A 17645-nucleotide genomic window follows, 5' to 3' on the forward strand; every position below is an offset into this window, starting at 1 on the left:
ACCCTTTGTTTTTCCAATTTACATTGTATCATTTTCATTTTTAATGTTCTCATAAGTTTAATATTTCATTTTTCATAAAGTGGTTACTTTGCACATTTTGATGAAGCCGAATTTTAAATTTGCCATTTCATAATGTTAGACGCAAGGCATTTAGATCAGAAATAGCAAAATCGATGGGAGCCAGGCAGTTCAGGAAACTATGCAAGGGTGCAGGCGCTGGCGGGAACGGTGCAGCCTGTGAGCGGAAACGAGGCTTCAGTGAGCAATGGAGACATGGAGACCGCTGTCTGGCTGTCGTGAGCAGGCAGGAGAGTCCAGGGTCTGGGGTTAGGCAGGTGCATTGTGAGGTCAAGGCCAGCCCGAGCTAGAAAGCAAGTCCCTGTTTCCAAGAAAAAAACAGAAGGAAGTTGGATAATGGTGAGGATACCGTATTCTCCGATGGGAATTTAGTTTGGGATGAGCCTTGCTCACTCAGACTTACATTATTGGATTCTATGACTGTTTTTAGGCCTTAGTTTAGCCATGATAAAAATGTTGGACCAGGTCTGATGGCCCATCTGTCATCCCCACATTCGGAGAAGCAGGTGCAGGCCAGCCATGACCCCTGACCAGGGAGACCCAGCAGACTCAGCAGGGGGGTGGGGGTGGGATATCCCTGCGAGGTCAAGGCAAGCCTGGGCTATGAGTCCTGCCTCCAAAAGGATAGCTTTGGGTAATAAAGTGCATGTGAGGAGGAGCTGAGGGCTGGAAGGCAGATTGGGCTTCTTGGAAGTGCACACCCTTAGGTGGTGGTGGTTTCTGCCTCAGGGATGCTGCACCTCTTAGAGCCTCTGGGCACCAGGCCCACCGTGTGCTGCACTCAGAGACAGGCAAGCCCAGTACTAATATACATAAAGGAAATACATCTTTACCGCGTGTACTCGGTCTTTACTTACCTACGCACAGAAAAAAACGTACTTTGTCCCTAGTACGTTTTTTAACGTCTAATTAAACATTTAACGTTTAATATTCTTAATTTTAAAATAGTAAGTTTTACTAATTAAAAATCTTCCTAAATAAGAAAATACACTTTGAAATAGTCTTTCTACTCAGTTATCTACCACATGACATGAGTTATGTAAGAAGTACCAGCTGGGCTTTCAGTTTGCAACTTTAAAAGCATTTTTCAGTTGAGCCCAGGCCCGTGCTTTCGGGTGCTGAGCTCCTGCCGAGCCAAGGGACAGGGAACTGGGAACGCGCAGCTTTTGTTGTTGCAATCCCATGTCTTCCATTCAAGGGTCCAGATTATAGACTCTACAAGAGTGAGCCAGAGTTAACCACAGTGGCAGAAGTTGACGAATCTAATGGAGAAGAAAAACCAGAGCCAGTTTCTGAAACGGAAGCTCCCGTCATTAAAGGTCAGCATTTACAGCATTTTACTTCTTTTATGTCTTGGTTTTCAGATATTTTAGTATATATATTTTCCACCAGTATGTACATAAATCTGTAATCTCATATTTGAGATATTTGAGATCCCTTTGAGTTTCCCAGTTAAAAAAATGTTTTGAAGCCGGGCAGTGGTGGCGCACGCCTGTAATCCCAGCACTTGGGAGGCAGAGGCAGGCGGATTTCTGAGTTTGAGGCCAGCCTGGTCTACAGAGTGAGTTCCAGGACAGCCAGGGATACACAGAGAAACCCTGTCGCAAAAAAACAAAAAAAGTGCTGGAGTGGTGGCTCAGTGGTTAAGAGAACCGATTGCAGACCCAAGGGTCCCCGGTTCAAATCCTAGCCACTGCTTGGTGGCTTACAGCCATCTGAACAGTAGATTAAAGAAGAAAAAGAAAGAAAGCCAAGAGTGAAAACTTGTTTGAGCCTATCTCACTCAGCCAGTATGGGCAGCAGAGCAAGACCACCACCTCTCAAAAAAGGAAAATAAACAAAACAGAACAACCACACAAAAAAAAAAAACAAAAACAAAAAAAAGAGTTTTGACCTGTGTGTGATGATGCATACCTTTAATCCCAGCACATAGGAGGCAGAGGTAGGTGAATCCCTGTGACTTCAGGGACGGCCTGGTCACATAGTGAATCCAGGACTGCCAGAGCTATAGAATGAGACCTTGTCTCAAGAAGAAATAAAAGAGGGGGGAAAAAAGGAAGAAAGAAAGAAATGTTTTTGAAACATGTGAGACAAACCTACAAGAGGATTGCTGTGAGCTTGTGACCAACTAGGGCTCTATAGCAAGACTTTGTTTTGTCTCAAACTAATAAAGAGGCCAGAGAGTTGGCTCAGTGGTTAAAAACATTTATGGAGGACCTAGGTTCAAATCTCACAAGCATCTGTAACTCAAGTTTTAGGGGATTCAAACTCTTCTAACCTCTGATGACACCAGGCACACGCGTAGAGTACATACATACATACCTACACATAAAATAAACAATTTAAGAAATATGTATTTTTTGTTTTGTTTTCTGAGAGGGTTTCTCTTTGCAGCCTCGGTTGTGCTGGAGCTCCCTCTGAAGAATACACTGGCCTTGAACTCAGAGTTCTACCTTGTCTGCCTCCAAGTGGTGGGATTAAAGGCATGCACCCAACTGCCCAGCTAAAAAATATGTTTTTAAAGAAATTAAAATGAAAAGAACCAGAAACACTCTGGGAGGCAGAGGCAGGTGGATTTCTGAGTTCAAGGCCAGCCTGGTCTAAAGAGTGAGTTCCAGGACAGCCAGGGCTACACAGAGAAACCCTGTCTCGAAAAACCAAATCCAAAAAAAAAAAAAAACCAGAAAAGTTTGGGCAAAAGTGTCACCATAAGGAGAAGGAGTGCTGCAGTGCAGTGCCCAGTGGTTAGGAGAGCCTGCTTTGCTTCCAGAGAACCCAGGACACATACCGCCCCCCCCCACACACACACACACACATACACAGAGTGAAAAACAGAGGGAACTAATCTTCTGGGGATTTTTTTATGTGTTATTTTGAATCTATGCCTCATGTGTGGGTGCCCTCATGTGTGAGTGCCCTCAGAGGTCACGAGAGGGAGGGGAACCCTCGAGCTGGAGGTGTGGATGGCTGTGAGCTGCCTGACATGGGACCCCCTCCCCCAAGCCTCTAACAGCAGGAGACACTGAACCTTCTCTCCCGTGGGCCTGGGAACCTGTGTGTTGAGTGGCAGGAGGGCACTGTTTGTAGGTGGTGTTCAGCAGGGCTCCACGCCTGGTGACAAGTGCTCTGTGGAACTTAACATTGCTTTAACTTTCAGGTTCCCACTTTCCAGTCGGAGTTCCTGTAAGAACAAAGTCACCTACCCCGGAGTCCTCCACAATAGCTTCCTATGTGACCTTGAGGAAGACCAAGAAGATGGTGGAGCTCAGAACGGTATAGGCCTCCTCACTACTGCTGAGAGCTTGCTGTTTGTAGAGTTGGATTAGGAACATCATCTTCTTTCTGTTTTTATCTCACAGGACAGCCAATCGCAGTATCTTTTGGTCAACCCCAGCCTAAGTAAGCCTTAGTCCACAGTCAGACTGCACAGTGACACCGAGTGCTCTTAACAGGAAAGACAATAAGATAGTCCAAGGCATGTTAGCATATGCTTGTGATCCTACCTTCTCAGGAAACTGCAGTGTACCCTGGGTTCAAGGATAGCCTGGACTGCAAAAGACCCCGGCTCAAAATTTACCTCCCAAAATAAGAACAATTGTAAGATAAAACTAACAACTGTGTATCATTGTTAATACAGTGATCATAGTAAAGTGTTATTAAGAGAGAGGCTCTTTTCCTCCTTCAGACAGGCCTGTTTACATAGACCCTACCTCAGCCTCCCACGTGTTGTGAGTAGACGCCTCTCTACTCCCTCTACTGCCTACTCAGACCAAGGAAACCCAGAAGTCTATGAAGTCTGTCCCACAGACTTTAACATCTGTGTTATATAAAATGTGTTACAATTTTTCTTTCCTAATGTGACTAATACTTGTAAGCTCTTCAGTTTATAGAAAATGAAACAGGGGGCTGGAGAGCTGGCTCAGCAGTTAAGAGCACTGACTGCAGAGGTCCTGAGTTCAATTCCCAGCAACCACATAGTGGCTCACAACCATCTGTAGTGGGATCTGATGCCCTCTTCTGGTGTGTCTGAAGACAGCTACAGTGTACTCATATAAATAAAATAAATCTTTAAAAAAAAAAAAAAAGGAAACAGACACATGGAGAAACCATAAAAATTAGCTATTTATGACAATTTACAGCTTTGAAAACTAACTTTATAAAAAGTAATATTTCTGTACTTTTATTGTTAATAAAAGAGCATAGGGTATTTTCTTGACTAATCACTTCATAGTAATTGTATGACAAAAAATATCACATTCCTCTAAAATGGAAGAATGCTTATTATGTAAGTATTCTGCCCCATGTCTACCCCCCCATTTCTCCTAATCTGAGGTTTATCGCATTTTCTGTTTCAGAGACATGGGAGGACTTTATTCAGAAAAGCCGTAGCCATTCCTTCATTTATGTTTAGTGAGACAGGCAGCAATATGTAACTCAGGCTAGCCTCAAACTTACAGCATTCCTGCCTCTGCTCCCCAAGGTATCACTACAGCAGACAACCGTGTGTGTGTATGTGTGTGTGTGTGTGTGTGTGTGTGTCTGTGTGTATGGGGGGGACCCCACAGGGTGTCTCGGTGAACTCCAGAAATGTGCCCGTCCCCCTCTACCTTCTCTTACCTGCGCACTGGGATGTTAGATAGGAGCTGTAACTATCCCTGGCGCTCTCGTGGTTCTGGGGATGCAGGCTCAGGTCCTCATGCATGACAGCAGACACTGTACTAAGCCAGCTCTCCAGCCCCAGCACTATCTTTTTAAAGCAGCATTGGAGTTTAATAGGATAGTTTTATTTTGGTTTGGTTTGGGGTGTTTGGTTTGGTTTGGGTTTTGAGACAGTTTCTCTGTGTAGCCTTGGCTATTTTAGAAGTCTGTAGACCAGGCTGGACTTGAACTCACAAAGATCTGCTTCGATACACTCCCAAGTGCTGGGACCAAAGGGTATTCTGACACCACCCAGCTTCAGCAGGGTTTGATAGTATTATTTAATGTAGATTTGGAGCCCGTGGGTCAAGAGAAAGAGAGGCCCTGGGGAAGAGTGAACATGAGCACAGGCTTCTGACAGCTGCCCTTTGAGAGCACCTTCTGCCCTCCGTCACCCTTACGAGGGCTGAGTTGAGTTTTGTCATGTTGCAGCTGGAGACCAGGAAGCCAGCACTCTGCCACAGGCTAGTGCTCCTGATGTTCCCTTATTGGTACTGAAGACAAAAATTTGTTAGCTTATAACATTTTTTATTCATGATATTGTTAGAAGTGTTTGTTTGTTTGTTTGTTTGTTTGTTTGTTTGTTTGTTTGTTTGTTTTTCGAGACAGGGTTTCTCTGTGTAGCCCTGGCTGTCCTGGAACTCACTCTGTAGACCAGGCTGGCCTCGAACTCAGAAATCCACCTGCCTCTGCCTCCCAAGTGCTGGAATTAAAGGCTCGTGCCACCACGCCCAGCTGTTTGTTTTTGAGACAATATCTCAGGCCCTCCTGTCTTGCTTTGAACTCTGTATAGCTGAAGATGTCCTCAATCCTCCTACTTCTAGGTTATGGCGCCTGGAGTCCAACTCAGGGCCTGGTGCATGCTGCGCTCGCTGTACTGTACCAGCTGAGGGACCGCATGCCTGCATGTTCACAGGCTGACTTTTAATTTTAAGGAAAGACCAAGAAGTGCCGTGGAACAGCTGTGTCTGGCTGAGAGTGCTCGACCGAGGATGACTGTGGAGGAGCAGCTAGAGAGGATCAGGAGGCACCAGCAGGCCTGCCTGAGAGAGAAGAAGAAGGGGCTGACCGTCCTGAGTGCTTCCGACCCGCCTCCCTCGCAGAGTCCTTCCGACGTGAGGGACAGTCCTCTCAGGGTTGCTCAGGTACACTGACTTGTGATTTCACTGCTTTTGACTGTTGTAGATACATCTTTCCTCCTTGCTTGTTAAGAAAACTGGCTTATTTAGTATGCTGCAAAGAGGCAGCAGCCAGGGTAGTAACGGAAGGAAGGGCGTTGTCACAGGCTAATTAATACTCTGTCTCAGAATTATAGCCCAGCCTTTAATACAACCTCACTATGAGCTCCTACTGTAACACAAGCATGCCCTGTGCACCATTCTCCTGCTGTGGTCCCCATGCAACTGAGATTACAGGCATGCGTCACAGACCAGGCTAAAGTTCTAAGTAGGACTGATGTATTCTTTATTTTGTGCGTGTGTGCGTGTGTGTGTGTGTGTGTGTGTGTGTGTGTGTGGTGTGTGCGTGTGCGTTTGTCCATATGGAGAGGACAACCTGTAGGAACGGGGTCTCCCCCTCCCAGATGTCCAGGGCCTGAACTCAGCTTGCCAGGTTTGGCAGTAAGGAGCGCTGATACTTACTGGGCCATCTCTGACTAGTTTCCCTTTCATCCTCACTGTTCACAACAAGACCAGGCTGGACCCTTATGTAGCCCAGGTTGTACTGGCCAGTCTCCTCCCTCTGCTTCCAGTATTGGGGTTGTAGGCATAAGCCACCACACCCATCCTCCTAATATTTTACTTTATTTTTAGTCGGGGTGAGAGGGATAACACAGGTCTGTCCAAACATAACTGAAAACGACTTTGAGCTCCTGCTCTCTTGCCTCTGCTTCAGAGTGACAGCATCCCCTCCTCTCCTTCTCCTTCTCTCTTTTTCTTTTGGCTTTTCAAGACTAGGTTTCTCTGTATAGCCCTGGCTGTCCTGGGCTTGATTTGTAGACCAGGCTAGCCTCAAACTCCCAGTGATCCTCTTGCTTCTGCCCTCCCAGATTCTGGGATTAAAGGTGTGCACCACTATGTCCAGCCCCCAAAAGTTAGAATCTCATAGTTATCTGTGCAGCCTTGAACTGGCCTTGTAGCCAGGCAGTCCTACACTAGCCTACAGAGGCCAGGTCACAAGGAGACACCATCACGACTACTTGAGTTAAGTTACAGAGATATGGACTTACATGTTTGAGAGGTTTTAATAGGTCTACCATAGAGACAACTATTTTATAGGATTTGATTATCATAACAGTAAGCTGTGGTGGCTTGTTAAAATGAAAATATCCCTGTGTTCAAGAGACAAGAGCCAAAACAACTGTCGGATGCTCTTGTACCACCTGTGACTTAATCCTCTCCACTGTAAGCTCATGATACAACAACATGACCTGTTTATACAGAGAGACATGTAAGAGTTCTCAACAAATGTAAACTGTCATGCAGGGCAGGCCCTGTCCTTGTTTACTCTTAAGTGATAAACACCCAAGAGTCACTTAGGGGAGAAAAGGGTTTGGTTGTCTTGCAGGTCTGTCCACTAGGGGATCCACGGAGACCCGCTGCCTAGAGATGGCACTACCCACAGTAGGCTGAAGAGGATCCACAGGGCAGTCTGACAGAGGCAGCCCCCGTGTGAGACAGACACCTCCAGAAAGTTCTAGGCTAAATCAGCTACAGTAGGCTGACATTAATGCAGGAAGCATGTGGTATGCGATGGTTACCTAGCATGTGCAAGGCCCTGTGTCTAATTCCCACCACTACATAATTGTCTGTCTTACCCTGTGCATGGCTTAACATAACCTTTTGTGAGAGAAAGATGTCTCTAAGTCTGCTGCCTTGCATGCATTTCTCAGCCTCAGCGGTATAGACGGTCAGTTAGTCGGCAGCCATTATCCCACTAGGTCATTGCGTACACTCCCCTAGAGGAACCGTGTACCAGAAGTGCAGCAGCTGCAAGTGCTTCCCTGCACTGGTCCACCTCTTCTTCCATCCAGGAAGAGCAGACCTTGCTCGTGGGCATTAGACCTGACTGTTGAACTATGGCATAGTTTACAAATTGCAGAATGGGTGATTTTAAAAGAGAGGGGAAATGAAAAGTATATATTCCCTTCATTTATACATTTTTTTATAGAAATCTTCCCTGTAAGTAAGACTCTGGTTTTGTTTTCCACATTAATGCCTATCATCTGTAAAAGTGTACACACACGTGTGCAGTGCCAGGGTGAGGAGGATGCTTTATGAAGCAAACAGAGGGAAAGGTGGGTATGGTAGCTCAGGCATGCAATCCCAGCCTTTAGGAGCCAGGCTGCCTAATGAGACACTATCTAAACCAAAACAGAAACCAGGAGGCTGTAGAAATGGCTCCGAGGTCGAGAGTGCAGGCTGCTCTTCAAGAGGTTCAGTTCTCAGCCCCCACACCAAGCAGTTCACATCCACCCATAGCTCCGTCTCCAGGAGGCCTGACTCTCCTGGTTCCACAGGAACCCATATACACAGACATCCATACTCACACACATAACCACCCAAAGCACTTTAAGGCTAGGCAGCAGTAGTGCAGACCCATAACCACTACATTCAGAGCTGGGGGCAGAGGATTGCAGTTTCCATACCAGCCTGGGCTCCGTAGCAAGAGCCATGTGTAATCCTACCAACTCATGAAGCCCAGGGAAGAGACTCAGTACAAATTCATGGCCAGCTTGTCTGGAGTGAGACCCTGACTCAAAACAGTAACAGGGAATATAAGTACATAGACAGAATGCTCTCTGTGTCCCAAGCAGACTCTAAGGAGGGGTGAGAACAGTAAGGAGCTAGACACCGTCCACAGAGAAGACGATGCAAAGCCAGAATGTGAGACTCCAGCCGCAGAATCTGCTCTCCTTGAAGAAGCTGAGCCCCAGAATACAGACATCAGCAGGAAGGTCAAAGTTCAGGTATGGAAGCGGGGGGGGGGGGGGGGGGGGGGGGAGGGGGGGGGAGGCACTGGGAAAATGAGACTGAGGAAATAAAGGTGTGCTTTTAGTGAGAGAGCTCTAAGGCTAAATGATAGAGTCTCTTTAATTTGATAGATGTGTTTACCACATAAAAATACCATCCAATAGCTATGTCTGTAATGTGTATTATCTCTTATATAAATAATCTTACACATTTTAGTAGTAAATAATATTAATTTTTAATATTTAAATCTAGATTTATCCACAAGTATTTGGGGGTATAATCTTTAATTAATGTGATCATTTCTGGTTTACTAATATTAAATATACTAAGAATACATTGAAAAATACTTTTTCTTATTTGTAGCTAAAAAGAACTGAAAGTATTTTTTATGAAATGCTTTACACACCTGAACCAAATGGAATGGCTTCTGAGGACGTGCTGGCTAAGGAAAGGCATAAAGAGCAGGCGCATGCAGAGGGGTCATGCAGGTAAGAGCAGACACATGCAGAGGGGTCATGCAGGTAAGAGCAGGCGCATGCAGAGGGGTCATGCAGGTAAGAGCAGGCGCAGGCAGAGGGGTCATGCAGGTAAGAGCAGGCGCATGCAGAGGGGTCATGCAGGTAAGAGCAGACGCATGCAGAGGGGTCATGCAGGTAAGAGCAGACGCATGCAGAGGGGTCATGCAGGTAAGAGCAGGTGCATGCAGAGGGGTCATGCAGGTAAGAGCAGATGCATGCAGAGGGGTTATGCAGGTAAGAGCAGGCACAGGCAGAGGGGTCATGCAGGTAAGAGCAGATGCATGCAGAGGGGTCATGCAGGTAAGAGCAGGCGCATGCAGAGGGGTCATGCAGGTAAGAGCAGGTGCAGGCAGAGGGGTCATGCAGGTAAGAGCAGGCGCATGCAGAGGGGTCATGCAGGTAAGAGCCAAAGGAAGAAAGGTCAATGCTTGAGAAAGCTAAGGCTCCTTGTATGATTTATTTATTTTTATGTGTGTATTTTGCCTGTATGTATATGTACACCATATATGTGCTGTGCCTGCTGAAGCCACAACTAGGTTTAACACACAGTTGTGAGCTGCTGGCCGTATGGACAGAACCCGTGCTCTCTCCAGGAGCAGCAGGTGCTTGAAACTGCTAAGCCACTGCTCCAGCCCAGCTGTGGACTCTTAGTGAGCTACGCTGCCTGTGGTAGGGCTCAGGAGGCAGAGGCAGGCAGGTCTCTGAGTTTGAAGCCAGATGGACTATAGAGAAAGTTCAAGGATAGCCAGGGCTACATAGAGAGACCTTGTCTCAGGAAACCAAACAAACAAAACAAGTGTTTGAGTCAGAAATGGACTTTAAGGGCCTAGAGAAATGAGTTCAGTGTTTGCTGTACAAGCCTGACATGATGAGTTCAGATCCCTGACACGCACATACGAGCTACGACAGCAGAGCACACCTGTACCTGACGCTGGAAGCTGTGCAAGACAGGTCTAGCCCAATCCAAGACAAGACCCTGGCCAGGGCCTCGGGGCTGAGAGAGAACTCCGTGGTTAAGAGTACCAGGCTGCTCTTAAGGGTTGGGTTCCCAAAATACACATGGCAGCTTACTGCTGTCTGTAATTCCGCTTCCAGAGAATCTGATGCCCTCCTCTGACCTCTGAGAGTACTGGGCATGCATATGGTGGGCGGGCAGACAGGCAGACGAAACACCCATGTACATAAAAGGAAAAGACAGCTTGAAAAAATGTTGGTTTAGGGAGTCTGGTTCGTGTGGGGTTTAGCTGAAACACAAGTGGCAGAGGGGGCATGGCTGGCACTGATAGTCAGCTTTCTACATCATTGGCTCCAGTCTTTCTGGTCTGCATTCTATAAGAAAGGAAATAGCCTGGCGGTGGTGGCGCAGGCCTTTAATCCAAGCACTTGGGAGGCAGAGGCAGGCAGATTTCTGAGTTCGAGGTTAGCCAGGGCTACACAAAGAAAGAAACCCTGTCTCGAAAAAAAACAAAAACATTTAAAAAAGAAAGAAAAGAAAAGAACATTACTTATGACAAAAATATTAACAGTTATTAAATAGAGATGATAGCATCTTTTCTATATGAGAAGGTATGGTTGTTTGTTGAGGGTCCCTTGTAGGCCCGGCTGGCTGGCTGAGCACTCCCTGTGAAGTCAGGACAACCTTGAACTTGTGATCATCCTGCATAGCTCTGCCTTCCGTACAGGGATTATAGGAGTGGACCCCACACCCAACTTCTGTGTAGTATGAGTTTCCATTAGAAAGTTGGAAGGAGGCCAGGTGTGGTGGTCTACAGCCATGGCAGTCCACAGCCGTGGCCTTGTTTGGCAAGCTGAGTAGCCTACCAGCCAAGCCCAAGTAGCTCCAGTCCATAGCAGGCGGCCAGAGAAGCTGGATGCTGGCCTGCAGGGTTAACATGCTTGTCTGTTCCCATCAGCCCTCAGGAAGAGGCAGCCATGACAAACCATGAGGCAAAAGCCCCGCCTGAAGAAGCAGAGAGTCTTCGTGAAGAGGAGGAAAGTCTCGCTTCCTATGAGCCAGCTCCTGAGAGTCCTAGAGAGAGTCAGACCACAGGTATGCGCGTGCTCCAAGCTAGGGCAGCTCTTGGTTTCACTTCTTTGTCTGCTTTGGTTCCTGAGCCCCAGGTGTGGTCCTGGACTCTGGAGGGAGCTGCTATCTCTGCTCTAACACTGTGGCTGGGACTCAGAGAATTAGTTTTCATTCTACTTTTCAGCCATGACAGAGTGAACTGTTTCTCCAGAAGAGCCAAGCATGGTGACTCTGTTGTATTTCCTGTCCTCAAGGAGGCTGAGGCAGTTGAAGCCCATCCTGTACCAGCAGAGCATGACCTTGTCTCAGAAGTCATTCAGGCCAGAGCGATGGCTCAACGCTTAAGTTCCATACTGCTTTCCCAGTTTGTTTCCTCATGCGCTGCCTTGAGCCCTGAGATGACTTGTGCCCTCCACACAGACAGATATTGGCTGTTGTTGCTGAGAGAGGCTTTCTCTGTGTACCAGCTCCGGCTGCCCTGGAAACCACGGGCCCACACCTCCACACACGTGCATTCGTTGTTTTTGAGACAGGATTTCTCTAGGTAACAGCCCTAGCTGTCCTGGAACTTACTTGTAAGTTGCTGAGTTGGCCTCAAACTCAGCAAGTTCCTCCTGCCTCTGCCTTAAGAGTGCTGGAATTAAGGTGTGTGCCACCATGCCCTGCTACATAATTTTAAAAAAAAATTTTTTTGAGACACAGTTTCTTTGTGTAGTCTGGGCTGACCTGGAACTCAAACTGGCCTCCAACTCAGAAATCTGCCTGTCTCTGCCTCCCAAGTGTTGGAATTAAAGGCGTGTGCCATCACTGCCCAGCTTAAAACAAAATCTTCTTTAAATGATCTATCATACATGGAAATCTTACAGGCCAGGATCCTTAGAAAGCACAGCTGATACTCTGGGAGCTGTGGACTTGTGTTTGCTCCGGCTGATGCCCGGTGCACACTGAGATCTCGGCGGGAATCCCATGCTGTCCACGCACATAGAGAGCAGTCAGTTGTGCTGGTCTGTCACTGTCTCCCACGGGTGGTGGTGTGTGAGTGTGGGGTGGGCCTCGGCCTCCTGATGCTGTTCTTCATTCCTGCCCATGCCTCCAAGCACCGGGACTGGAGTGCGTGCTCCTCACCAGCCTCTTGCCCGTTTGCCTCCCGGGCTCAATGAGTAAAACCCATTTCAGTCCTGCAAACTCTGTCCCGCCCGCCTGATACCAAAGCATAGCACAGGGTTCCCACTCTGTAGCCGCTAGAGCCACTCTGGGTCAGAGTGCTGTGCTGGTAAGCCTGCGACACTGACACCTCCTTGGTGTGAACTAGAAAAGATCAACAGCACTTTCTGACAGATACCTGGGAATTGACTTCAAAGCAAGAAAAGGCAGAACAGGCCAGTCTGTATACGTGGACAGTCAGAAGCCCCGTTTTAACTGTCCTTTCTGTTCCCCTTTCCTTTTTCCATATGAACAGGTGTCTCTGTGTGGCCCTGGTGGGCCTGAAATTCACTTTATAGACAAGGCTGGCCTCAAACTCAAGAGACCTACCTCTGCCTCCCAAGTGCTAGGATTAGGCCTGTGCCACCATGCCCGGCATTAGTTGGATTTGTAACATATCTGACCTCTAACACACAATAAATATCAACCCTCTTTGTTCTAAGCAATATTCATGTATGTGTATGTTTATGTCTCTGTGTGTATATACTTATCTTCTGTTCTCTTGGTGTGTTTTAGTGAAAAGTCTGTCTCCGTCTCCTGACTCCTCCACGGCAGCAGACCCGCCCACTCCGCCACAGCTCCCAGAAGGATCGCATTTCATGTGTGTGTAGTCTCAGAAGTATGTCTTCCCTTCTCTTTGGTGCTTTGTGTTAGGAGTATGTTACTTGGATTGTATCCATTTGTTGGAACAGCAATACAAGCGAATTAACCCTGGACTGTGTCCCACCAGAGCACTGGGCCATGTGCATAAAGTCGAGGCCTTAGTCCAGGTTCCTGACGTTGCCCTTGCAGGGAGTGGGTCTCTGTGGTGTTTTCTCTCCATCTCTCATACCATCATCCACAACTGCAGCAGACTTTGCAGCAAAAGGCTGTGCCAGCTGGCCCTCCTGGAACTGCTACAGTGTGCCTGGGAGATACCCTGCCCACCCGCAGGGCCGAGGAGGCAGGTGCTGCCCCTCTTGGATAAAGTGATGTTTATGACACAGTCTGGGGCGGAGTCTTCACATCCCAAAACCATGGCTGGAGCCAGAGTAGAGAGAACAGAGGGCAACTTCCTGAGTCCCTGCTTCTTTTGGACTTTATTGCTGTCACACAATAGTAATGTGTGGGTTGTGTATCTGATGTGTATGTGTGGTAGATATGCCCCGTGAGTGTGCCACAGTGTGCAAAGGCCAAAGGGCAACTTTGTGGAGCCATTGTGTCCTGCCACTGTGTACATTCTGGAGTCTGACCTTGAGCTGTTGGGGAGATCATAGGCGCTGCTTAACTACCTCACTGACTGGCGTGCCCCAGACTCCTAGTGTAAACAATGCAGCCTGTGTGCACAGTGCCTGCTGTACTCATCAGTTTGTGCTTACAGGTAAATAGTTTTCCTGACAAACAGAAGTGAGAATTTGTACGCCTTTTCTGTGTTTATCAGCATCTACCACCTCTTATGATGCTGGGGATTTGTGAGTTACTATAAATTCCGGAATGGCCATAAACAGTAACACAGGCCGTCAGACAGTCTTCAGATGGACCCAGCCGGCCATGCAGCGGCCTCTTGTCGGGGGTCTGTCTTCACCCTCCCTCTTGTAGTAGCTCTGCGCTTCAACGTGAAGCTCCCGTGGGTTGTGGTTTAGCGTCCGTGCTGGGCTGAGGCGCCTCACTAGAGTTCGGATGACCTGTTGTTATAGGTGAATCTGTGGCTTGCGTTTTTCACTCATGGAACTTTTTGGTTGTGTAAAAGTGACTCTGGTGACAGAATGACACTAGACAGGAAATATAAACACGCTTGTGGCCTAACGGGTGTCCTCTACTTCTGTTAGTGACCAGATGGACAGTGAGAACATTCACAGGGCCAGGTATAGTGGCCTTTAGTCCCAGCTCCTCAGAGGCAAACACCAGTGGATTTCTGTGAGTTTGAGGACAGCCTGGTATGTATGTGTGAGCTCTAGGGGCCAAAGCTACCTGGTGAGAGCCTGCCTGTCTCGGAACCCAAAAATGCCTGGGGCTCAGTTGGTATAGCACACACCTAACAAATACACATGAAGTTCTGGATTCCGTTCCCAGCACCACAAAGAATGAGGCATGAGGGTGCACACCAGTGATCCCAGCACTTGGGAGGAAGAGGCAGGGGAATTAAAAATTCCAGGCCAGCCTGAGTTTCACGAGACCCCATGTCAAAACAAAAAGGCGCTCTCACGAGTGTGTCTTACCTTTCATTCCAGCCCCAGTGGCAATGGGCACCACAGCCAGGCACAGGCATCACTGATATCTCTCATCTGTTGTTGACCACCACACACAGCTAACCTGTGGCCCAGACACTGTTGCTACTACCATCTTGCCAGTCAGTGTGCTTGTCACAATTCTCTGATCCTGTGCTTTTGGCAGGATATAGGGTCCTCCCAAGTGCTGCTGTGGGTGTAACTCGGTAAGTCCCTGTGTGTTACAGAGAAGTCAGGCAGAGCTAGCCTGCCACTGGTCTGCAGCAGCCGGTTGAGACGTTTCTGAACTGCCACGTGATTGTGTCGCACTTTGCCTCCTCGGTTGTTCCTTCCTTAGGGAAAATGAAGAAAGTGCCCGTTCGTGTGTTCTGGGTTAGGGCTTTCCAGGCCACTTGGGCACCTGTTGTTCTGCCTTTGGGACATAGCAATCGTTAGCTTTACAGATGTCAAAAGTAATCTCCCCTCTCGTGTCTTTCAGCTGCACTGACGTCTGTTGAGAGCACACAGAGCTGAACCTGTGGACCTCAGTGGTGTAAGAAGATGCACAGTATACCTTAAATCTATGAAATTCATAGTTCAGATGCTTCTGACCACAGAGCATCATTTTATCACCTTTGGAAAATGTTTATTCCAAAATAGCTTTAATGGCCCGTATGTGCACTCCGTAGTGTCCAGGTCACTGTCCTCCGCCGGCTTGCTGCCGTGAGTTCAGAGCGTGTCAGTCAGTCGGGTGCTTTCTCCCTCGCTCCACTCCACTCCGCTCCTCAGAGCTTGCGTGGTTGCAGTTCCCAGGTCTGATGCTTGAGTCTCAGTGACCTGGGGTTTCTTTTGCTTTCAGGGAGGCTGCACTTCCTGGGCGTGCTCTTCCCTTCTCTTCTTCCCATTTCGGCTTCTGCAGTGCTTCATTTGACACTTGATTTGTAAAAATTTTATATAAATATATTTAAAATGTGCCACTTTATCACTGCTTAGTGAAGTCTGTCCTGTTTCCGGCGCTAACCCCCTCAGTGAGACTGCACCGTCAGCAGTCCTGCCGCACTCCATCCGCTTCCACGCAAATGCCGTTCTTAGCTTTTCTTTAAGAAGCCAAACAATTACAAGCATAGGTATTTTGAAGTACTGGACATTCACGTCCCTGGGATAGATGTGTACAGCAATAAGCAGGCTTTCAGATCCAGTACTTGTTTGTGTACAGATGTAATTATGCTCACTGTGTAGAAGTCACACAGTGAGCACATGTGATACGGATGCTCACTCTAGTTAATGCAGATGTTCATAGCTCATTTCTTTTTTATCATGTTAAATAAATGTTGATGTTCTTAAAGCACTGTGTTAGAATATTTTTTTCTTTCCTATTATCTATCTATCTATCTATCTATCTATCTATCTATCTATCTATCTATCTATCTATCTGTTGCTCTCCAGGGTCTCAGGATTTCATCATGTTGCTCTGGCTGGCCTGGAACTTGCAGTGTAGGCGAGCTTTGAGACACTGCCTGGCTCTGCTCCCCAAGTACTGGAGGTAGAGGCATGCTCCACTATGTTTGGCTAGAGTCTTTTCATGAAAGAATTGTGACTCTGAGAGCAGGAGTGTAGCCCAGAGGTATAGCACTTCCTTAGCATGGATGAGCCCAATGTTCAACACCAGAAAAAGAAAGGGAGGGAAACCCCAGAGACCCATGAGACCTCTGAAAGATAACGCGGTGTGTCCATCGCCTCCCTGGGCAGCAGCACGAAAAGGCCTTGTGCATCAGCCCTCCCGTGACAGTAGAGGAACCCGAGGGTGCACAGACAATGGTGCCAACCGCGCTCTCGGTTCATGCCCACTTCAGGACATGGTGGAGACTTCCATATTGTTCCGACTTCTCATGAATTGCAGCCTAATGCCAATGAGCAGTTAGTTTCTGAAGTCTCCTGCCCTGTTTCCATGTCTCCAAGCTACAGTCCCAGTGTGTTTAGAGAATGTGGGGGAAGGGCAGACGGGGCTCTGCCCCAGGGAACTAGACAGTTTCTCATGAGCGGCACCCTCGGAGATGGTTTCTTTAGGATACATTCTTTGCAGATGTTCACGCTCTTCAGAATCAATTACGTTTTCTTCTCCTCTGACCTTTTGTTCATGCTGTACTTTGTCCCCAGAGCACAAGGAAATGTGATGCTTTTTGGATTCCCATGTAGAATAGCCCCAACCAAGCTGGCACTGGTCAAGTCTGTCCCCACCCCATGACACACTAGAAAGGATTTATACTTAATTCGAAATGCAGGTGTATAAAAATGCATGCACTGCGAAAGGAGACAAAGGAAAATGTGCTCAGCTAGAGTCTGTGTAGATCAGTGAAAACAGGTCACGACGTTGCAGTCTGCTTCTCTGAACTCAGTACCTCAGTCCAGCCGTGCCAAAGAAAAGCCTAAGACGAGGCCTCAGCCATGACATGATACGACGTGGCTGTGTCATGATGAGAGATGGCTTTTGTCTCTCTCCAAGAGTCTTTGGGCTTCTCTGAGGCTTGAGTTTTGGGGGTGGGTCTCTCTTTCCTTTTGTAAAGAGTTGCTTCTTATCTTTTAAGTGTGTATTTGTGCACATGAGTTCAGGATCTCACTGAGGCTAGAGATATCAGATCTCCCTGCAGCTGGAGTTACAGGCAGTTGTATAATATTGGCAAGAATAAGTCCACTATTACACTATGGAGCAGAGTTGAAGCAGCCTTTAATTGTATACTGGCTAGGATAATGGACTCTGGCCAGGTCTGTTCCGGAGCTCCCAGAAAATGGCCACGAGCTGCACTGACCCACTGCTTATAAGGCTTACTCCCAAGACTATGGACTTCCCGCCCTAGTCTGCTGCTAGGTGAGGGGTGGGCCAGGCAGACATCCTGACCCACTTTCTGCCTAGGCACCTCGGGCCTACATGTGATCTAGCACATCGGGCGCAGTTGACTCAACCAAG

The 17645-nt window shown here is 47.6% G+C and overlaps 1 protein-coding gene across 19 annotated transcripts in view; it reads left to right on the forward strand.

Annotated features, from left to right (window-relative positions):
* Positions 1-16025, forward strand: part of Plekha5 (pleckstrin homology domain containing A5) — a 177207-nt gene extending 161182 nt beyond the window's left edge. For 17 of the 19 annotated variants that reach the window (XM_052175174.1, XM_052175193.1, XM_052175181.1 and 14 more), the window contains 8 exons: positions 1277-1397; positions 3236-3351; positions 5712-5921; positions 8591-8743; positions 9111-9235; positions 11179-11315; positions 13011-13113; positions 15180-16025. In XM_052175174.1, the coding sequence (XP_052031134.1) occupies positions 1277-1397; positions 3236-3351; positions 5712-5921; positions 8591-8743; positions 9111-9235; positions 11179-11315; positions 13011-13105 (957 nt within the window). In that variant the 3' untranslated portion in view covers positions 13106-13113; positions 15180-16025. The remainder of the gene's footprint in view (positions 1-1276; positions 1398-3235; positions 3352-5711; positions 5922-8590; positions 8744-9110; positions 9236-11178; positions 11316-13010; positions 13114-15179) is intronic. The other 2 variants (XM_052175179.1, XM_052175194.1) reach the window with 1 other exon arrangement.
* The last annotated feature ends 1620 nt before the right edge of the window (positions 16026-17645 follow it).

Source organism: Apodemus sylvaticus, chromosome 2 (assembly GCF_947179515.1).
Source record: "Apodemus sylvaticus chromosome 2, mApoSyl1.1, whole genome shotgun sequence".
Lineage (NCBI taxonomy): Eukaryota > Metazoa > Chordata > Mammalia > Rodentia > Muridae > Apodemus > Apodemus sylvaticus.